The sequence below is a fragment of the Echinops telfairi genome, unplaced genomic scaffold, assembly GCF_000313985.2.
Source record: "Echinops telfairi isolate 266 unplaced genomic scaffold, ASM31398v2 ScPeMD7_7436;HRSCAF=8474, whole genome shotgun sequence".
In the NCBI taxonomy this organism is placed as follows: domain Eukaryota; kingdom Metazoa; phylum Chordata; class Mammalia; order Afrosoricida; family Tenrecidae; genus Echinops; species Echinops telfairi.
Genome location: NW_022111336.1, coordinates 4,744,812 through 4,768,466, shown reverse-complemented (window position 1 = coordinate 4,768,466; position 23,655 = coordinate 4,744,812). Strand labels below are relative to the sequence as shown.

At 38.4% G+C, this 23,655-nt stretch overlaps 1 protein-coding gene across 4 annotated transcripts in view; it reads left to right on the top strand.

The window, feature by feature from the left end:
• Positions 1 to 23,655, top strand: part of DMD (dystrophin) — a 2,430,848-nt gene that overhangs the window by 1,031,599 nt on the left and 1,375,594 nt on the right. For all 4 annotated transcript variants that reach the window (XM_045298663.1, XM_045298661.1, XM_045298660.1 and 1 more), the window contains one exon: positions 5,374 to 5,546. In XM_045298663.1, coding sequence (XP_045154598.1) covers positions 5,374 to 5,546 — 173 coding nt within the window. The remainder of the gene's footprint in view (positions 1 to 5,373; positions 5,547 to 23,655) is intronic.

Here is a 23,655-nt window from a genome sequence, read left to right as displayed (position 1 = left end):
CCCCAGAGAGGAGGCCATATGTGGCTCCCTGTGATCCATTCCCCCTTACTACCTCCCCTTTCCCTCCTGATATCGCCCCCTTCACCCCCGGTCTTAGACCAGATGATGCACAGCGGTACAGAGGGGAATTGGAAGCGCAGGGAATGTAGGACGGGGTAAGGTTTCTTAATGAAATTCTTCGGGACACCCCTGGCTGCGCTCGAAGAATGAGCAAGTGTGTTGTAGTGAAGTAAAAATGTCTCCAGTATAACTTTCTTGACCTTATTCTTACCAGTGAAGTTTTCAATTTTCTTAAAACTTTTAGTAAGCCCCTGAGATCATCCTTCAAGAAAATCTCTCAAGATTATCCAGTTTAAGCCCCCCCCCCCCAAATAGACACTGTAACCTTCTGAACTGACTGTTTGCTTTCAATTTAAAGAGCACAGCAGATCCCCCTTGGAAGCCACACTTTTGGTTGGCCTTTTTTTTTTTTTTAAGTATTGTCATGAGACTAAGACAAGTGTGTTACCAAAATAAAATATGTCTGCATCAATCCACTGATTACAAACTAAATAACCATCAATCAATTTCAACTTATTGTTACCCTGTAGGAGAGAGTTGAACTAACTGGGCGTTTCTCAGGCTGTCCATCTTCACAGGTGTCAGAAGTCTTATTGTTCTCCCATGGACGTCGTGCTTAGCAGTCCGACTCCCAACGCCCTCTGCATCCGGGGCTCCTTGCCACTCCAGATGAGCTTTGATTAGACTAGTTTTGCTTGGAATAAACCTCTGCATGCATTTTGCCAAAACTCAAACTAAACCCACTGCCATTGAGTCATTTCTAACTCAGAGTGACCCTATTGGATGTGGTAGAATTGCCCCTATGAGTTTCTGAGACGGTAAATATTTAGGGTAGTAGAAAGCTTCATCTATCTTCTGTGGAGAGGCTAATTGTTTTTGCACAGCTGGCCTTGTGGTTAGCAGCCTAAGAGTCTCTTTGATGTACAGCTAGTGCAACAGCACTGTTACTGTTCTTAGAGGATTCAAATCTGTATGCATGAACTGAAACCATTTGGACTTATCGTCCAAATGTACTAAAGACATCTATACATTGTAAAATAATTATCTGTCATCAAGTAGATTCCAACTCAAAGTGACATTAAGGAACCCTGATGCCATTGCTGACTGTTCGCAGAGCTGCTCATCACAAGGTCAGGGATTTGAACCCATCAGCTGCTCCCTAGGAGAAAGATGAGCTTGTCTTGTAAAGAGTTAAAGTCCTGAGAACCCAAAGGGGCAGTTCTTTTCTCTCTTGTTTTTTATGGTCACTAGGAGTCTATAAATTACAGACATTCTCAGTGTCCTTATTTGTGTATTGAAGCTCTCATATGTGCTGAATTATGTTTTGGAATTATGAGATGCCCTTTTATGTTTTATTAACTATAGAGAAGGCACAGCCGGAAAAAAAATATGCTATTTCAAATTCTCAAAATGTACTGGGGAAGTTCCTAGTAGGGTGGAAACAAAAAAATGAAATGCTTGCTTAAAAAAAAAAGGTGTTAAAACTCAATAAATTCTCTTGAAGTTCACTTTTATCAGAAATGATTAACAGTTAGTTCTGAGATCAGATATCACCATTCCCCACTGCCCTGTTCAGTTTCTGTAGTATCTACTTTGACATCCATACAAATAGGCTTGCTATTTACATAAGTAAAGGCCAGCTCTGTAATAAAACACTGTGCTAGCAAGGGAGTAGTTGTTGCTTTACATTAAATGGGAGAAAACCTAAGCACCAGAAACCTGCCTCTTATGATAGAGCAGAGAACATAGCCCAATTAAGTGTTACTTGAGATCTTTAACACGTTCTGATGAGTTGGACTGAATTGGCCCTCTGGCTGAGCTCCCTAGAAAAATTGTCATGAGTCTCTATTTTCTCTTTCTAGCCCACTGAATGGATGTAGTACACAATACTTGAACAGAGTGCTTTTAGATTCAAATGATTTGTGTTTAAAAATGGACTCCATTTTTTTAAAGGAGAGGAGAAGCCATGTTTCTAAATATTTATACTTCTGTCTCAAAAGTGAAGTCCTTATCTGTCATGAATGAAATCTCCTTCCTTTAAACAAACCTTTCTATTAGAAAGATGAATGGAAGCAGCACTGTCCCTAGGTTTCTGTTCTGTCCAGCTTTAGATATCGAGATTTCCTTTTTCAGTGTGAAAACTGCCTTAATATCTAATTTTTATCTAACAACAGAGGGTAAAAAAGGTCCTTATACAACTAAGTTACTTCTTTGAGCCAGACTTGCAATTCTGCAATTGCTAAACTTATGAAGAGCTTAAGTGATATAAGTAATGTACTAATGTACAAAGGTTTTTCAAATATTAGACTTTCTTTTCCTTTTATGAAAAGAAGAGTGGCTAACAAATAATCCTCCCAAAGAATTGAACTGGGCATGGGGGCAACGTATTGGGTTGGTTAAAATTATAAAGGAAGTTGACTACAAAGTGTGTACTTCCTCATTTTGACATCGTATTTTCAGGTAAAATTAGGAACTTCTCAGGAATAGAAACTAAAAAACCAAAATGTTGTATTCTCTGTTGATGCTAGGATTCTTCTTCTTCTTCTTCTTCTTTTTTTTGATATTATCATAGCAACTACAGGGATGATGATTTCATTTTTCAAGAGTCAGAAACTATGACAATCACTTATTTCCTGACAAACTTAAATAGTAAAAAGCTATAAGAGATCCCATCTCTGGCTTTAAATTGTGGGAACTGCTACAGAATTGTTTTCAGTGTATCCCCGCCCCCCCCCACCTCCATTCTGTGCGCAATGCCTTCAGGACAGGAGTATGTGCAAAGACTTTTAAAAAGATTTCCTGGACGCCAGTCAATTTTGAAGGAATTCTGAGAATGCACCAAGGGGCTATTATCTAGCTATCCAAAGAGGGTGGCATCCCCTGCCTGGTTTGTCCTTTTTTGGTTTGGTTTTGTTTGCTTCTTACTTTTCTCATTTAAGACAGAAAGTTTGCCTGCCTTTGCTACATGCTGCGCAATCCATTTGAAGCTTGCTTCTCAGCAGTCCTACCACTTCTTCAGAGAATTGGGAGTTTGCCAGAGATTCTCGTTAAAATCCAAAAAGTTGGTGAGCTTAAATCCTCAAAGAGACATTATATGAGGATAAGCCAAAGGGAATTGTTACTAGGTTCCAGTTCATATCTACACAGGTTGATTCCAAACGCAGCGTGTGGTAACACGTCTCCATGATCAGCGCATGGCTCAAATAAGTTCTCTCAGTAAGACCCTGTCTGCCTTTAGTTGAGTGCCTTCCCCAAAAAGGCTATATTATTTTTCCATCCAGAGTAGGGGTGGGAGGTCAGGGTTGTAAAATGTTTAATAAAACTCAAGTGGACATCTACCAGATCATTGAAGTTTAACAGTCAGTTATCAGGAACACTGCCCCACATAAAATAACAATTTTATATGGATTATGTGTTTTATGGAAAGATTAGAAGACCTCATGTATGAATCCAAAGCAGAGGTCTGCTCAAAGGCATGGTGTAACTCAAAGATCACTGGAATATTTGGGAATGAGTTAAAGCCATAGAAACACAACCTTCAGAAGTGTCTAAACTTAAATGGAGGCATAGCAATAAACAATAGCTTCACATTTTGATACTTTTGTTTAATAAAAGTTTCTATGAGATGGCAGCAATTTTTGACATCTCTCAGAATGCTTCCCAACATTCATGGGGAAAATGTCATTAAAAGATAATTGGATTTTTTCCATGACTTTTTAAAAGCCCTGTGGTATGTGTTTATAATATATCTCGATGAATTCATCAAAATAAAAACTAGGAAGCTTTGGTTCTAGTGTGGACGATTATCATTCCCTAGTCTTGAATCTTCTCCTGTGGGAGGCTACAGTAATGCATTTTAAGTATTTGGGGGCCCAATGCACAGAGTAATGTGGTTCATTGACCCAATGTGACTTTAAAACATCAGCATCAGCCAGCGGATGGTGTGGGATTAAGTGGAAAATTTGTCAACGTTAGGAATCTATGTCTATGGGTTAGCACCCAAGCTAAGATTGGGTCTAAGACTTAACACATCAGGAGTTGAACCAGACCAAGTGCTTGTGAAATCATGCTGACCAGGTTAGATGAGGTACAGAGGCAGCAAAGAAGCCAAGTCAGTCCCTATCCCCAGGTAAAGACTGCATCCAGTTCGTAGGACTGTCCTGAATATCAATCCATTCCAAACTCCAATATAAGACTCCTCAGAAGATAGTTGAGTATAACCAGGCAAGTAAAAGAATTAATATAATAAGCATATTAGAATTAATTGACTTTTAAGATATTAGTAATAGTTATAGAGCCATCTAATCTTTATGAAGTTTTTAAAAATTTATTTAGTTTGGATTTTTTTTAGTAGTGGATTTTCTTGAGTAAGTGCCTGATATCCAATAAAGCAAACTGTTATGTGTCATCATTTTTATTAGGTTCTATCTAGTCAATATTTAACTCATAGAAATTCCATGTGAATGAGTAGAACTGTCCCATTGGGATTATTGGCTGCATTTAAAAGACAAAACAAAAAGTTTTATTATGAATTAGGTCAAGATTTACAGAACAAGTCATCATTTTTACATTCAACAATTCACCAAACAAACCATTGTTTGCCTTGTTCTCTTCATTTTCCTCCATCTCTCTCTTGCTGGCAATTTAGTTTTATGCTATTTTCTATTGTGCAGTCAAAGCAATTCAATGTAGCTGAAGTAACTTACTGGGTCATTCCCTGAAATGAGAAAAACTACGGAGGAGCCAGATTAGGGGGTGAGATTTAGAATACTGGGCCACATTAAGTTTGAAATGCTCATGAGACATTCAAGTGTCAAGATTGTTGTTAAATGTGAGGATCTGGAGTCCAAGGGAAAGGTCCTAACTGCAGATAAAACTTGACGAATCATTGTCAAACAAACAATAGATGAATCTGAGTGGGAGGGTGGTATATACAGAGATAGAGAGAAGTCCCAAGACTGAGCCAGAGGTGTCCAAAAAAGAAATTAGAAAGCAGAGAATCATACAGAAAAGGAGCCTGAGAAGAAGTGTACATATAAGGTAGAAGAAAACCTACAAGAGCTAAGCTTACAAAAGCCAAATGGAAGAGGAAAACATGTCTTAAGATGAAGGCAGTGATCATTTGTTTTGAAATGACAGCTATGGACTGACTATTGGACTTGGCCATGTTGAAATCATTGGGAAACTTGACATGAGCTGATGAATTATTAAGAATCAATCATTTGTTACTTCTATATGTTTTAAGGGTTTCATCTTTATTTTCATAGTCAGCTGATCCATTTCTAATTTGTTTGACACTTTTCAATATTACAGAATATAAAAGACAATCTGCAGCAAATCTCAGGTCGGATTGACTTCATTCACAAAAAGAAGACACCAGCATTTCAAAGTGCCACACCCGCCGAAAGAACAAAGCTACAAGAAGCACTAGCTCAGCTTGATTTCCAATGGGAAAAAGTAAACAAAATGTACAAGGACCGACAAGGGTAGGTAACATTTTCTTTCATCTTACATGATTGCACCTGTGTTCAGAGATTTCTAGAATTCATCTCAATGAGAGAGAGAGAGAGAGAGAGAAGAGAGAAGCGAAGAAAGAGTATCTTCATCATTGTGAAAAAGGTAAATGGAGTGATGGTAAACAATGATGACAGTTCAGTATAATGAGGTGAATTCTAGAAGTTATTTTGTATTGAAATTAGCAGTATGTTGGAATATTATATCATCCCCTGTAATTTCAGGTAATGTTAAGGCAGTTTGGATCATTTATTTGGAGTGGTTAAATACTGTCCAATTTAAAAATAAATTTATTTAGCAATCTTTAGTCACATCTGTGTCCTTTATGTTTAAAGTCTGGTATGCCTATTGATATGTTTGAAAATGGACAAACTTCATTTTCAACTGTTATTTATAACTCAAAGGAAGTTGTTTCATTTCTTGTGTGAAAATTTTTGAATTTAAAATAACTTCTTAATACTTTCATTAAAATATTTAGCATCTTGGATGTTATATTTTTTCTGACAAGAATTCACAGACAGTCATTGGCCTCATAACACAAGAAAGTGAATTTTTCTTTTCTTTTACATATGAAGTTAAACTTCATAATATTCTCTAAGAGATTAAAATAATTTATTGCAAAGTTTCTTGGTCTTAAATCAGTTTTCTTTATTATTCTCAGAGAAAACCATTTCATTTGTTAAATAATTACAGGAAATTGTAGGAAACGTCCTTGCCATAAAGTCAGTTCTCACTCAAAGGAGCACTTAGGGCAGGGTAGAACTGCCCTTGTGGATTGCCGAGACTGCAGCCCTTTATGGGAGTAAAAAGCCCAATTTTGCTCCAAGAAGAGTGGCTTTTGGTTTCAAACTGCTGACCTTGTGGTTAGCAGCCCAACTTGTAATCCACTATGTCACCACAGCTCCAGGTTCCACAAAAGACGAACAGATATGTATATTGCCAGTAAGGTGCATCCTCTCTAAGTGCTAAGTTGGCCTGTGGGCTACTCCAATGCAATCTGTTCCTTTATACCATTTTTCGGTGCTCATTCCACTATTGGGATGCTCTTGACTCCTTTTCTTCCAATCATGCAAGATACCCAGAATGTCCCTTACCGAGTGCAGATGCTTGTGGAATAGCCAGTGATTACTTGGCTTCTGTAGGAACCTACCACTCTTTCAATAAAATAGAGGTCGACCTCTTATTGAGACTTATCCCCTGCTCTAATTATAAGCTACCATCCTATAATGAGCTAGGTGTTCCTTTCCCACTGGACATACAACCTGTTCCTCCTTAAGTCATTGTCCTTAGACTCTATAGGAAACAGAGATAGGATTCAATGGAGTGAGTGGCTGAATCTTACTTAAAATTAAAGCCATTCTTACTTTTGTCAAAGAATAGCATATCTCTAACCCTAGCATCTCACTCCTCCCTTATCCAGAGACTGCATAACTGTACTCAACTTGACCTCTAAAACTGGGTTGGGTATTGTTACGAATATCCTAGAAAATATAGCCTAGTCTTTTTTGAGAGATAAAAACAAAACTCTTTTTAGTACATGGTTCTGAGCACAGACTCTGGAGCCCAGTCTTTTGGGGCCCTAGGTCTGCTGCCAACTACTTGCGTGAACCTGAGCAAGGTTCTTTTCTTCAATACTCCACTATTCTATACAGTGGAATACAAATAGGACCCATATTACAGGGCTACTCTGTCATGAGTATACATGAAACACTTCATGTAGCATACCTAGTGAATGCCTTATCCATGATAAATACTGAATTAAGATCAGCAATTGTCATGAAAAACGTGATGATCTGTGCCTCAGATAGTCTTTGTGCCTGTTAATTGATTCTTTCAAATCGTTTTGAGTACGAAGGAGAGCAGAATTAGATTCAATGCTTGCTTTCAAGAATCGCTCAGTATGGGACAGAAAAATGAACATCTAGCCAGGAAAACGATGACTGAAGGATACAGGCTTTGCTAGAGGGGGGAAGAGGATCCCTGGGAAAATGAATCGGAGAACTGTGGTCAGTCTTAATGACCATTCACGGTTTGAGTTGCAATTTAAAATGACTTTGGCTAACTTAGACAGAAATATATTATTGGCTGCAAGAATATCAAGCACATTATGGAATCAATGAGGAAGCCTGATAGCCAGGCTTTATTTATTTACCTAAACACAGAGTATAGAATACTGGGGTAGGCAGGCAAAAACATGTCCAGCCTCAAGCCACAAGGTGGATCAGAATTATAAACTGCTGTCATGGCAGCAGCCATGTAATATGTTGTTTGATTTCTTGTCCGCTGCTTCCATGAGTATTGAGCAAAATGAAATCCTTAATAATTTCAATCTTCTCTCTGTTTGTCATGATGTTATCTATTGGTCAGCCTGTGGCTTATAAATTTCTGCCCAGTTGGCATGTTTTGTTGCACCAAAGTAAATGGATATCATTTGCTTCCATGGGTGTTCATATTTGGCTACATTGCCACTTCTCTTCTTGCCAGTCATTCTAGAATCAAGGCCTTTGGCAAGATAACCAGAAAGACTGGGATTCCAACTTCTATAAACAGTTAGAGACTTGGAAAACCATGTTTTCTTGGAAAACCTTGGAAAACCAGGTGTTCACTATGACTTAGCATTGACCCAATGGCAGTGAGATTGGATATGATAGTACCTGAATTTTTCATTTTCCTGGAAAGGAATAAATAGTAAATGTTTTAGTCTTTGCCAATGATGTAGAAGCCGTCACAAGTGCAACATAGTCAGGAGGAATTAAGGAAACATGAATAAAGGTCAAAAATGATACCAGGACAAGAAAAAAGTAAAAGGGAATTGAGGAAAGAACTAGGAGGCATAGGACATTTATAGAGGTCTAAATATAGGCACATCCTTAAGTAAATATATTTATATATAACAATATGTACATGTATTTATATTATATGTCAAATATTAAGGCAGCAGATGGACAATGGACCTCTACTCAAGTACTCCCTCAATGCTAGAACACTTTGTTCTAATAACCTGGCATTCTGTGATGCGCACCTTCCTGTCATCACTGAAGACAAAAGGGGTACATAAGCAAATGTGGTGAAGAAAGCTGATGGTGCCCAGGTATCAAAAGATATAACATCAGGAGTCTTAACACCTTGAAGATAAACAAGAAGCCAGCTATCTGGGAAACAACCAAGCCCATATTAAAGAAGCACACCAGTCCGTGTAATCATGAAGTGTCGATGGGATCAGGGATCAGATATCAGGCATTAGAAGAACCAGAACAAACAATCTATTGATGAAAATGAGGGGTGGGGATGGGAATGGGGTGGGGGTGGCAGAGTGGAGACCCACAGCCCATCTATAGACAATTGAACATCCCCTCACAGAAGGGTCACAAAGAAAAGACGAGTCAGCCAGGGTGCAGTATAGCACCAATGCAACAAATAACATTCCTCCAGTTCTTTATTGCTTCCTGCCCCCCTTCCCCCACTATCATGATCCCAATTCTACCTTACAAATTCGACTAGTTTAGAGCAAGAATTATGAGAACAACAATAAATGCCTATTGTTTTAAGCCATCGATTTTTGAAATCATTTGTTTCAGGATTATTCTGGTAAGATCTGATTGATATACCATCATGCATGGATCATATATGTAAAAAAATCACTCTAGCCCTTCTTATGGTTTCAAAGGCATTTTGTTTTAATCTCAAGTTGGGTTTATTAAATCATTCAATGTATTTTTGTTGAAAACCCAACAGAAACGCTGGTACAGATAAGAGCTCTCAACACAGGAAATCCAGGACAGCTAACCCCCTCAGGAACAATTATAGGACTAGCGATATCATGAAGGTGGGGGAAAGTGTGGGGAGAAAGGGGGAACCAATCACAGTGATCGACATATAACCCCCTCTCAGGGGGCCAAACCACAGACACATGGGTGAAGGTCGGTGTAAGATATGAAAATAATGATACTTTATGAAATAGCCAGTGTTCATGAGGGAGGGAGGGTGGAGGAAGGAGGGAGAAAATGAGCTGATACCAAGGGCTCAAGTAGAAAGAAAATATTTTGAAAAGGATGATGGCAACTTATGTACAAATGTGCTTGACACAATGGATGTATGGATTGTGATGAGTTATAAGAGCCCCCAATAAAATGGTTAAAAAACAACAACAAATTTTCAACTCTGGTCTTGCAGAGTGAAAGCAACCATCCATGGTTACAAATATGTAAATAAATGTATCTTGCTGTGTCCAATGAAACATTTAAAAAATGTTTAAAGGTGGTGGGCCACGTTGGCTACTGAGCCATAAGGTGCTGGTCCCTGTTACAAGGGAAAGGTAGCTCACAGAGCTAGGTTCTACGCACTACTACTACCATCGTAGGGGGACTCCATCTATGGATTCCTGAAGCCATGGGGGAATTTAGACACAATAGATACCTATGTCAATGAAATTCTGTAACATTTTTCTGTTGATTTTTCAACAAAAAAAATCACTGAATGATTTAATAAACCCAACTTGAGATTAAAACAAAATATATTTGAACCAATAAGAAGGGTTCGATCAAGTTTTTACATATATGATGGTATATCAATCAGATCTTCCCAGAATAATCCTAAAAAATGAATGAAAAGACCAGGGGCATAACACAGTCAGCACTTCTTCTTGTTCTCATGGTTCTCAGGTCGCCTATGATTTTCTTGTTGTTGACTGTGCTGGTCGGAATAGGGCTGCTTCACGCTGTGAGTCAGCAGTTTTCGCCTCCTAGATGCTTGTTGAACTTAGGTCTTTTTTTTAATGTGCCTTTTTTTCTGAGGGCCATGCTCTTCTCACAATGAAGAACGAGAATGAATCAAGCCTAACTTCCTCTCAGGTCCACAGACACTCCAAATTTGGCCAAAGTAAGTCACATGGCCAAACCTGACATCTATAGAATGGTTAAGTAGTCCTTTGGCAATAAAATTTCAAGAGAAGTGAATATTTGGGGGAGGTGGGGGGTGGAATCTGGCTTATTATAGGTAATACATTTTTCCAGGTAGGAAATATCTTTGTGCTTCGGGGTCAGTTTCATCACTTTGCAAGGGAGAAAACTACATCCTAAAAATGTGGAGACGTGCATATGCTAAAATATCTACGTATTTATTTTTCACCTCAAAGTTTAACTCTCATAGCTTTTTATATTTTATTCAAAATTAATTAAAATTTTGAGACTAATATATTAGACTCTTGGTGTTCTTCAGACATAGCTACTGAGCCCATTATTAATCACCAAACTCATGAATGCAATAACAGCAAAACTCCCCTTCATTAAATATCATGAAGTAAATGAGACATTACTGTTCAGGTGAGGAAAAGTAGATAATGAAAAGTCAGATTGATTTATAAGTTAACACTAATTATCTAATAAACCAGTTGCCATGCATTGTCTTCCCTCAGATAGGCTTTCAACATGTATACCAGCAAAGTGGGAGACCTGGTGGTATAGTGGGTTATGCATGGGATTGCTAAACTCAAGGCCAGTAGTTCAAAACCATCAGCTGCTTCATGGGAGAAAAACCAGGCTTTCTACTCCTGTAAAGAGCTATAGTCTCAGATCCCACAAGAGCAATTCTGCTCAGTCCTGTAAGGTCTCTATGAGTGGAAATAGACTAGATGGCAGTGATTTTACTTTGGTTTCTGGGATTTTTTTTGATCAGCAATGTTATGTGATAAAAATACAGAAACTTAGTGCTTTTCCGTATAGATTTTGCTTGGTCAGTAATCAGTGTAAGAATAAAATCTGTATAACTCCATGAGCTATATAATATGTATATAATGGATCTATATGAATGTTCGACATTTAACATTGTATTAGATAGATATTAGATAGACAGAATGTTAGATATTTAGCATTGTGATAAATTAACATTACTATTACTGAGAATGTTAGTTTTAATCTATTTCTTTTTAGAATGTTATACACACATGTATATACATGTATGTTGCCATTTGAATCATTTTATATGTACACTTCAGTGGCATGAATTACTTTCCTTGTGGTGTGCAACCAGCACCACTAGCCACTTTCAAATATTCCCATGACTGACTGGAAGGTCAGCACCCCTTAGACAATGACTCCCTCTTTTCCTTCCTTCCTGTCCCTGCTATCGACTTTCTTACTCTGGTTCTCTATGCATTAAACTATTCCAGATATTTAGTATAATTGGGATTATACAAGATTTCCCCTTGTGTGACTGACATTGTATACTAGCACAATGTGGTCACTGTTTATTCATATTGCAGCATTTATTGCCAAGCTACAGTATATACTTCCTGATCATAGAACACACTCAAGGGGAAACTTGAAAGCAAAGAGAGAAGAACTTAGGTGCCACTCAGAGTCAGTGGTGTCACTTGGTTAGCCTCATCCAAAGTTTACCACGTGGCGCCACTAGCCCATGAACCTCCCACCATATCATTTCAGTCAGTCACCATCTAGTCAACTCTGACTCCCAGTGCTCCTACAGGACAAAAATGGAACTGTCCCTGAGGGTTTCTGGTCCTGCAAATCTTTACTGAAGCAGATAGCCTGGTCTTTCTCCATCTGGGCCGCTGGAGGATTCATACCACTAGCTTTTCCATGAGCAGCCCAGTGTGTGACTCACAGCACCAGCAGGGTGCCTCCTCCCACAACAAAACACTCAGCATTTCTTGTCATGTTTCTAGTCCATTGTAAGCATGGAACAATAAAGTGATACATACAGTTGTAAATTGCTTAAATATAATATCTCTCAGATCTTATGAATATTAACAAAACTGTTGTGTCAAATCTTTCTACATTGAATTACAGCACTACCAGTGAACGGAGAGGAAGCTTTTTAAAAAATGCTGCTCCTTCTCCTTTAGTTACTACTTTATTCTAAACAAACAAACAAAAGTAATTTATTATTTTTTTTTGTTTTTCTTTTTTTTTTTTAATTTAGATCATTTTATTGGGGGCTCTTACAACTCTGGTTATAATCCATACATCAATTGTATCTGATGTATTAGTACATATATTTCCATCCTTCTGAAATCCTTTTTTTTTTTAACATTTTATTAGGGGCTCATACAACTGTTATCGCAATCCATACACACATCAATTGTGTAAAGCACATTTGTACATCATTCTCAAAACCTTTTCTCTCCACTTAAACCTCCGACATTAGGTCCTCATTTTCCCCTCCCTCCCTGCTCCCCCCTCTCTCATGAGCCCATGATAGTTTATAAATTGGTATTTTGTCATATCTTGCCCTGCCCGATGTCTCCCTTCACCCACTTTTCGGTTGTCTGTCCCCCAGGGAGGAGGTCACACACAGTTCCTTGTAATCGGTTCCCTCTTTCCTACCCATTCTCCCTTTACCCTCCTTGTTTCGCCACACACCACTGGTTCACAACTACTCATTACCCTAATACTGTAGCTAAAACACCAGAACATTTAACAAAACCAAAAACTATAACTATACCAGTAGCAACAGAAATAACTTTCCTGTCCCTAGTAGATAAAACCACGTGACTCAAAGAATTATTGTAATTGGGTGGTAATGACGTCCCTGACCTGAGTACATTCTCACTGACACCAAATCAATGCATCCTCTTAGAGACCCTGTATGACAGAGTAGAACTTCCCCTGAGAGCTTCCCAGACTGTAACTCTTCCCGGGAATAGAAAGCTCCATCTTTTGCCCCTCAGAGTGCTGGTGGTTTTGAATTACTGACCTCTGAACTCGTTAGAAGATTCAGAAAGAAAAATGTCATAGCGTTTTAGCTTAGTAGGCACTTTGATACATGTAAACTGGGCGTCCGGTAAGGGGGGTGGAATTGTGATCAGAACTACACCATTTCTCCGAAAGTAAGACATCCCTGAAAATAAGACCTACTTACAATTTTGCGTCTCGCTGAAATATAAGGCATTCCCTCGAAAATAAGACATCCCTGAAAATAAGGCCCCGCGAAGCTACTGTAACTCTGAACTCTTGACCGTAGCAGCGGGCGTCACCACACAACTCACTGTTGGCCACAGCGCAGCAGACAGGAAGTGCGAGGTCTCTTTTAATAAAACAATAAACAATAAATGTGTACCGTATTCTTCTTCATGGAAAAATAAGACATCCCCTGAAAATAAGACCTAGTGCATCTTTGGGAGCAAAAATTAATATAAGTCACTGTCTTATTTTGGGGGAAACAGGGTAACTCTGGAGGTATTTCTACAAAAATAATTCTCTGCTGAAAGGTGCACAAAAATGTAGAAAATCTGTGAGGTGTAGCTCCCTGTGAGAGTGTAGGCAGGGGTTATCTGCACTGCCAACCACCCCCTTAGCAATGCCAGTGCCTTCGCTTTGAGAAACAGAGTTTGTCTTGTCTTTCCACAAACACTTAGGGAGGCTTACTAAGTGCTGGGCACTGTGCTGTTGTCTTCCTTTCCTCCTGGTACCATCTTTCCTATCTCTGAAATCCTTAATGAATCCAGTGTTCTTTGAAGCAGTTCTTCCTCCAGCTTGAGAGCCTGGGGCAGTTCGAAGAAGATAATGAAATCAAAAGCAGTGCCTAGACTACAAATTGCTGTACAGCCATAAGATGGCATGATTGTGTAACAGCAAGATTGTGATCTTCTAAAAAGTTATTTTTCAAAAACCAGCATTCCTTTTGGGAATTCCTCTTGGCCAAATATTTTCGGATAGTTTACTTATCCAGATGAGATGTCTAATCCAAGATGATCATAAGTTTTAGATCTGATCTAAAGAAGGCATGAGAACAAAACTAATGATTCCTATAATATGGAATTTCTAGAACAAGGGAAAAACACTTAATGGGAGAGCAGTGTAATGGTATTTCAAAATCAAATACTATGACCAAGGATATTCAAAAAAATATAAGGCATTTTGCTCTCCCTTTAAATTCATCCATCTTGAGTTTCATGTATGAAAAACATATAACAAAAATTCAACAGGGTGACCCCCAATGACATAATACATCTGAGATAAATCCCACTGTGAACAAACAAAAAATACAGAAACTATTGAAAACCAGATCAGTCATAACTTGCATCAGAGAGGGGATCAAACCAGATTCTCACAATTTAGGCTCTGATACCATTCCCTTCTTCAATTCTGGATTTTATGATTCATAGCCCTCCAGTTACTGATGATGGTGTGCTTCTTCCATGAGGACTTTGTTGACATCTCACTTAGATGGCTAATTGTATGGAAACAAGCCTTTAAAACCCCAGATGCTATTTTATATGATAGTTGGGCACCCCCAAATCTCTTCACCACATTTTACTCTAGCACCAGCAGGGTCATGATGTAAGAACTAATTGTTCTTAAGGTGGAGTTAAGATTTAGTGCGAGCCCAAAACTCATTCCTGGATCTGCATTTTTTTTGTTTTTATTTTAATATGTTTTTAATATATTTTTGTTTGTTTTTTAATATGCCTTTGTATCTCTTTAAAAATCTCCTTGTAGATTTATGGTAGAGAGTCTTACCGATTATCCACCTGGGGCATAACACTCTTCTGTTAATATTGTTATTGAGTAGTCCCTGATACTAAAATTTTAAATCCCTGGGCCAATGTAGGCTAGCTCCTATAGGGAGAGCAAGTAGAAGAAGGGTTTGTTTGGGTTTGGGGTTTTTTTTTTTGGGGGGGGGGCCGCAGTTACAGCAGGGGGTGGCAGAGTAAAAGGAAGCTGATATCAAGGAGCTCAGGAAGGAAAAAAAATGTTTTGAAACAGTTTGTGGTAGCAATTGTACAACACTGCTTGTTGTAATTGAATTATGGAATGATATGATAACTGTATTAACTCCCAAGGGTTTGGGGAAAAGAAAAGAAAAAGAAGCAGGAGCCAGAGCCTGGTACGGAGTGATGGACTTCCCAACCTCTCGAGCAAGTAGAGCTGAGTGCTTGGGGCAGGATTCTGGCTTGCAGAGTGCGGTGCTTCTGGGAATGTAATTGAGGAAGTTAGACTTGCTGACCTACGGAAGTAGAGCTGAGTGCCTTGGACCTGAAGTTTAAAAAAACAACAATAAAAGACATTCTAACATAATACAAACAGGAAGGCAAGACTCATACAAACACCACTGTCTACACAAGAAGCCAGCTCCAAAATAATATATATTATATTAATCCATTAATTTAAAACCTAACAGCAAGTTATATTGGGGGTTTGAGATCAGGTATTGGCCCTTTGTGATAAGCAGTGAAGGATGGGAGTCCGGAACGCGGTTTTGCTACTCTTTCTGTTTCATGATCTGGATGTTAATGATATTGGTATATTTCTCTAAAGAAGTACCGTGGAACTGTATACTTGTCATCTATACAGTTTTCTGTGTTGGTGCTATACTGGGAAGAAATGCATACTTGTTACAAAGAGTAAATCCATATTTTAAAAGTATGACCGGTTGTGGCTGTCAAGTTGATTCTGTCCTATGTTGATCCCAGGTGTCACCTAGAAGGCCTATGCTCCATAGCATTTTCCATGCTGTAGTTTATGGAAGGAGATCACCAGGCTTTTCTTCTGGTGTTCTACTTGGTGATGCTGAGTCATCAACCTTTCATTTAGCAGCTGAGCATTTCACCTATTTACACCACCCAGTGATAACTCTAAAGTATACAAAGGACCTACTCTCAGAATTTAAAAACAAAAAAACAACCAAAAGGAAGGCTCAGAAGCATATTATATTATTGTATTTGATATGTTTCACAATGAACCCCTGAACATTTTATCATTAAAAGGTTTCTCTAAAGTCTTTTCTGAATTCACACCATCACTCTGGGACCACACTTCCTCATGTAAACAGGATGCTGGTGGTGGGTGACCTGGTGGCTTCTTCCCTAAGACTTTCTCCATTGTTTAATCCAATTAGTGCCACGTTCACAGTATCCAAGCCATCACAGGCTCTTGCTGCTATTGGTACAGCATGAACTTAGGGAGAGAACAGGAGAAGAAAGAAAAGAAATTTAATGTGAAGAGAAAAGATACTTAATCATCTCTATTCAGAAATTAAGAACCATACATGCAGTACTGCAAGCTCACTTCTAATACAGCCTTCTAAATATTTGATGTTTCAGTTGTAAATTTTCTACTGAGGCATACACAAAATAGTTTTTCTTTCCTGGCAGAGTGAGGGAAATAACCTCACACTACCCACAGAGGGAAAGAATAATATACTAATCCGCATGTCATCGCCATACAATTTTATCCTCTAAAGTGGAAGCTAGAGGGACAGATGTATAATCTGGGAGCTTTTCCAGAATTGTTTGTTCCTAAATGAGACATTCAGTTATAGCAGCATTAAGCAGACTCTTCTATTTGTCACATTGCCATATGTAGTTGAGAAGATACATGAGAAGCACATACGGGAGGATTGCAACTCAGGAAAGATTAACAGTGCCATTTTAACATTAGTCCCTACCAAATTGGAAGATGTTCATGCACGGCTGGATCTTCAATTTTTCCCAGGTGTATGTATATGTGCCAATGCATAATTCTACTATTGGTTTCTGAGCTTGGTAGACTTCAGAGTTAAAAGATAAGAGGAAAAATATCCTGAATACAGGAAAGTTACTTGCATGCCTTTCCTGAATTCTTGTGCAATGGATTATGGAAAGTGACATAAATTGGATTACATGGAGGAAGACTTGTTTAGATGAAGGAAGAAGTGACATCTCTGATCTGTATGCTCACTTTGGAGGCCAGTGTTTGTGAAAGGCTAGTTTATTTGGAACTCACTGTCAAGATCACCTTGAAGATCAATATTAAGTTATTCATTTCATATAATAGTTGTTTTGTTATAGTTGTTAAAGACTGATATTTCTTATACCTCTTTATGTAAGCAAAAGTTTAATGCATTCATCTCCGTGGACAAAGCAGGAAATGTGCTTATACATAAGATACAAATATAAACCCAACAATTCACCTAAATACTTACAAGTGTATCCTTAGCTTTCAGGTTTAGCTCCAGTCAGAAAACCATGTTCACTAACTATATTCCTACAGTCATCTACATTTATTTGTCTGATATATTTTATTGGTTTCTGGACATCAGAAACCATTTCAATTTTGCTTTCTTGTCCAATACCCAGAACAGCACACAGGGACAATAAACACCTTTTGATGATTATAATGATGCTGATGAAAACTGTAATGAGATAATTTCAACATATCACTTATGCCAGAAAGAAACCCTCTCATGCTTTTAAAAAAAGGTTGAAATGTCTTCATAACCTGTCTTTATTTCCTGTGTTATCCTGGCACCAAGCTTGTCCTGTATACTCTCTTCTCAGCCAGATCTACATTCCCTTGAGTGCGTCACATTTTGGGGCCCCTTCCTCTTGGACCATACCTTCAATTTCAGGCTGCTCTATTATAGTGTTTGGACTTCTGCCCCAGCACTGTATAATCTAGCCTAATCCTTAGCTATTGTGACTATCGCTCACTGGCCAGCCATTGCACTTTGCACACCACTGAGAGAGCAGATTGTGAGCCAAATTGAGGAGCCTTTGTTTCTCCTCAGCAGCTCAGAATGAAGTGTACGATTTCACTGTCAGAGCCCATTACATGCAGGCTGTACCACCGGAGGCAAAGCTTTAAACTGCAAATGATTAATCTCATAGAGTGGGTATTAAGAACCCTATCATTTTAACATATCGATTATCTAATTGATGCATTAAAGCAAGTCAAATGCCAACAAACAATATTATTATCTCAGAATTATACTTTTTCAAACTTTAGTTTTATTTAGAAAAATAAAACTTAAGTATGTGATGCAACCTCTCAGGTCAGCTTCCCATTTGAATTAAATGCCTACACTAGCCCTTGCTTTAGATGTCCTTGTTCACTTCCCACTGTCATTTCTTCCGAATTCATAGATGTCTGTAGCAGATGGCCAGCCAGTGGACAAAAGGAGACCTGTTGTAGTTAGGTAAGGAACGGGCTTTGGGAAATGCATTACATCAATGTGTGTTTCTTCCCCTCAGCTTATCGGCTGTATGCTGCTATTGCTACTTCAAAGCACTCAAGAGTTGCACAGTGATTTGCTTTTTATGATCGCCATTTCATACAGGATCATTTGCCTTATATTGTCCACATTTTCAGATTCTTATAAATCTTTACAGTTCACATAGAGGTTAGTTTCAAACTTGCTTCGGATAAGAAATTGACTATATATAAAATTCACATAATCTCCAAGTGAAGCATAGATCAATATCCTGAATCTGCCTCTCAAAGTAATTGAACATTTTTGTTTCCCAGGATAGCTGTATACACACATTTCCATTCGTCACTGTAGCTGATGCTATACTTTTCATATACAGGGGCTCCATCTTGCTTGGTTGTTATCTAAATAAACTTATATTTTCATTTTTGTCAAAGGGGAAAGGCTAATGCACAGAAGCAGGTTTTATGTCTGTAGGTTTAACAACTTTGGGGAGATAATGCCATTCTTGACATTACCTATGGTGCATTTCTTGCCTTCCCCACCTTTGTCATGTCGCAAATGTCTCTCTTTTAAATATACATGTTTGTTTGTTTTTCTTTCTGTGAAGTAGATGAGTTTAAGTAGTTACTACTAAGCTAAACTGCTCAATGTAATAGCCTCAGTAACTCTTTGCTGTATCCATTAAGATGGACTTTGAGCGTAACAGAAGCTCAGTGTAGCAGGGTCTTAGGGCAGAAGCATCATTCTTTCTCCTGTAAAAGGCAAGTAGCAGGTAATCAAGGCAAGTAAATGGCTCTACCCTTGTTGCTTTCTACCTAGCCACATACCATGCCTATGTGGCCGCCACGCATATGTTATTTTAAAAAAACGTCGTGGCTTGCCATGACGCTGGAAGCTATGCCACCAGCAATGCACATGCCAGTAGGGTCCCCCTTGGCGGGCAGGTTTCAGCAGAGCGTTCAGCAGAAGACAGAACAGGGAGGAAGACCTGGGGATATGCTTCTGGAAAACAGTCCAAGAAAGACGTGCACAGCAGCACAGTATTACCTGTTGTTCGACTGAAAGATGAACCTGGTGGTTGGAAAGGCATTTTATATGTATATGTATTTAATGTAATAGCTGCACCACTGGACTTGATCATAAAGGATCATGAAAATGTTTTGGGGACGGCACTATTTTTTTCTCTTATTCCTAAGGTTGTCAAGAGGTGGCAATTAACTTCAAAAGCATCCATGTGTGGTAGACCCTCCTCTATGAGTTGCCAGGTAGAACTCCAAGCACGTCCACTTTCCAAGAAGCAGAGTAAGAAAGGTTGGGAGGGCTGCCAGAGGGGATTTACTCATTGTATCTTCGGGCAGTCTCTCTGGTGTTGACACTGCTGTTTCTATTCAACTTCATTTGCCATAAGTCAGCCATATAACCACATGTAAGTTACCAGGAACTCTGGGTAATGTTTCCATTCATTCTTGAATATGATATGTGCTGAAAAGCTGGTATGGTTATGAAAGAAGAGAATGAGTAATTGTAAGAAAACTTGCAATCCTCAACATATACACAGAAAAAGAATGTTTTTCTTTCCCCCGCCTAACAAAAATATGAAAGGAGTTGATATGTCAAGAATATAGGCTTCCCAGACTGTCTGTTAATTTTATGAACTCCAATTCCACAAAAACTTTAAATCTGGCTTCAAGAATCCTGCTGGCATCAAAGTATAAGCTCCTTTTCATTATCTTTGATACCTTCTGGTCCTACATCTCCACATTGTCTAAAACAATTCCCAGTAAAGTCATTTTTCCCCCTGACTCTGCCGTCTCTTTCTAATGAAACCTATACTTTGTCAAGGAGAGAGATGGATAATTAAATTGTCCTGTATTTCCTCGGTCTACACATATATGTATTCCTTGCCTACCAGGCTAAAATGTACCTACATTTTAATAAAGGAGGGTCATGGGTAAATTGGAGTGGTTTCAATTTCCTAACTCCCAGAATAACTCAAATGAAATGAGGATCTGACCCAGAAGTTAAAATCATAACAATACCAAAACCAAACCGAACCTTCTACTATCAAGTGCATTCCAAATCATAATGATGCTACAGGACAGAGTTGAACAGCCCCATGGGGTTTCAAAGGCTGTAAATTTTACAGAAAGATACTGCCACATTATTCCGCCAGGAAGCAGTTGATGGGTTCAAATTGTTGATTGGGGGGTTAGCCGTAAAGTATTTAGCCATTGTGCCACCAGAACTGCAAACCAAGCTCCATGTCATCCAGTCAATTCTGACTCACAGAGACTCAGGAATCCTTAAAATTGAGAGCATACAGATATATCTGGACATCACCTGCTCTGGACATAAAAGATGGGCTATGAATATGATGAAAGAACTCTTTCTATTATAACATCTTATATGTGTCAGATATGCACTCAGCACATGTCTAATGTCTATCATTTAATTGTTAGGAGAAATTGCTTTTAAAGACAGCGATGTTGAAATTTAGAATACATATTTTCCAAGTCCACGCAGAAATGATGTCTCATAGCCTATGTTTGTACCGTTGATTAAGTTTTTGTCTGCGGCACACCCTGCTTCCAGGGAATCTAATATAGAAATGCTTTATACTCAAGGGTCGTGTTTCTGTTTCCTTCTTCTACACTCTATTTTTCAGCAGCATGAACAGAAATACACACACGTGTGTGCAATACACACATATAGATGTGTATGTGTGTAGCACTGATGGCGTTTTGGGCTAAGCACTTTGCTACTAACCAAAAGTCTGTGGTTCAAACCCACCAAGCACTCTGTAGGAGAAAGATGAGGCTGTCTGGGCACATAAAGATTTACAGTCTTGGAAACCTTTAGGAGTAGTTCTACTCTAACCTATAGAGTCACAGTGAGTTGCAATTAATTTAAGAGCATGGGGTGGATTAAATTGCATATCTGTATATGTATATACTTTACAGCCTTAGAAACTATAGAGCTGGAGGGAGGAAAAAAGAGGAGCTGATACCAAAGGCCCAAATCAAAAATAAATGTTTGGAAAATGATGGCAACATAAGTACAAATGTGCTTCATATGATAGATGTATGGAATGTTCTAAGAGCTGTAAGAGCCCCCAACAAAATGATTTTTTAAGTCTTTAAAATTCTAATTCAACATATTCAGTATTAAAATAAAAGCATCATATTCTATTACTTTAAATATGATAATTAAATATTTCAAACCATTAAAAAAAGCTATAGGGTTGCCATGTGTTGGCATTAATTAAGATACATACACAAGGGATTTTTTTCTTTCAAACCAATTTATTAAGACCTAATACAGACATCATACCCTTCCATAGTTCAATAATATCCAGCAGTGTTGTGTAATCGCTCCCACAATGTGTTTCAAAACATTTCCTTCCTTCTTTTACTCCCTAACATTAGCTCCTTCTCTGCCATACCTCCCAGAAACCCTTATTCTAGTTATTGTCTTGATGGATTCGCCCTCCTGGGTTTCATATATCAAAAAACATAGAAAAACACATAACAGAGTGTCAAGAAATCTACAAAATGACAAAATACAACAGATATAAACCCCAATATGAAAAAAAAAACCCAGACAATATTTAAAACCACATCAAGAACAATGAAAATCAAAAGGGAGATCAAAGGACAAGGTTTTAACCATTAAGGTCAAATTTATCATTTTAATCTACTATAGTCATCTCTCCGACAGTCTATGTCTGATAACCAGGTTATTCCCATCCCTCGATTATGGTTAGAGGGAAATCACCACTTATTCCCTGTGTAGATCCTGCAAATATATTTTGGGCTTTTACTGTCAACCATAGCCCTCTGCAGACCAGAATCTCACAATTTTAGCTCTGATACTATTCCCTCCCTCAGAATTGGATTATGTAATGTACAGTCCTTGAATTATGGATGTTGGTATGCTTCTTTCATGTGGGCTTAGTTGACTTCTAACAAGGAACTTTTTGAATCTCTTTCTCTCTTCTCCCTGATACTCTTATTAAACCATTGTATCTGAAACCATGGTGTTTTAAAAAACACCTGAATTGGGTATCATTGTGTTGGGAGTAGTAATGGTTTGGTGGTAGAATTTTCACTTTCCATTCTAGAGATTTAATTAATGACCAATGTATCTCATGCACACTGATGGCCTATCTGTCAATGGAGGCTGGGGTGTGACCATGATGCTGAACAGATTTCAGCAGAACATGCAGAGTAATAATGACTAGGAAGAAAGGCTTGGTGATCTACTTTTGGAAATTACACAACAGAAACACTATGGATCATAATAGTCTGGTTTACCACCAATCACGAGGATGATGCAGGACTGGAAATAGTCACTTTCCACTGTAAATGGGATCATCAAGACTCAATGTCTGACTCAAAGGAAGCTAACAACCACATCCATATCTTCATGTTAAAGACCCAAAGGAGATAGGAACTGTGCCAACATATTTGATAAAACCAACTTGTGAAAAATTGACTGAAATACTTAAGGAGCTCCTTCTCTTCCTTTACCAGTCAAAGGCATATCCATTGTTGAGCACCCAACAAAAATATCACCACTTGGAATCCTTCACTGGTCTCAAGGAATCGCTCCATCCTAAGTGTTAGTGCTGTGGTAACTCCTTGGGTTGTGGTAACTCCCAGGTCAGCAGTTGGAACCCAGAGACTTGACTTTCTACTGTCGTAAAGAGTTACAGTCTTGGAAACCCACTGGGACAGTTCTACTCTGTCTTATAGGGTCACTGTGAGTCAGACTTGGCTTGATGGCAGTGAGTTTGGTGTTTGGGGCTTGAAGTGTTTCCTGGAAGTTTTTGTACAACCCTCACAGGTATCATAAGCTTACTATATATTTTGTATATCTGTGTGTAACTCAGTACCATGCAGCAGAATTTTTCTCTCCAGGTAAGATACTTATATCGCATATATATCATATATAAGATACATTCTTCTGTCTCACTTAATCCAAACACTTTATCATAGTGACAGCTGAATACATATTTACTTTTCATTGATGACACTTTAAAGGCAAATGACAAACAGTCTGTGCACATGTTGTAATATTGGAAAATTAATAATATTTTTGAAAAGTGATTTGTTTAGGAAGAGGCCTATTTCCACTATATTTCAGAAACAA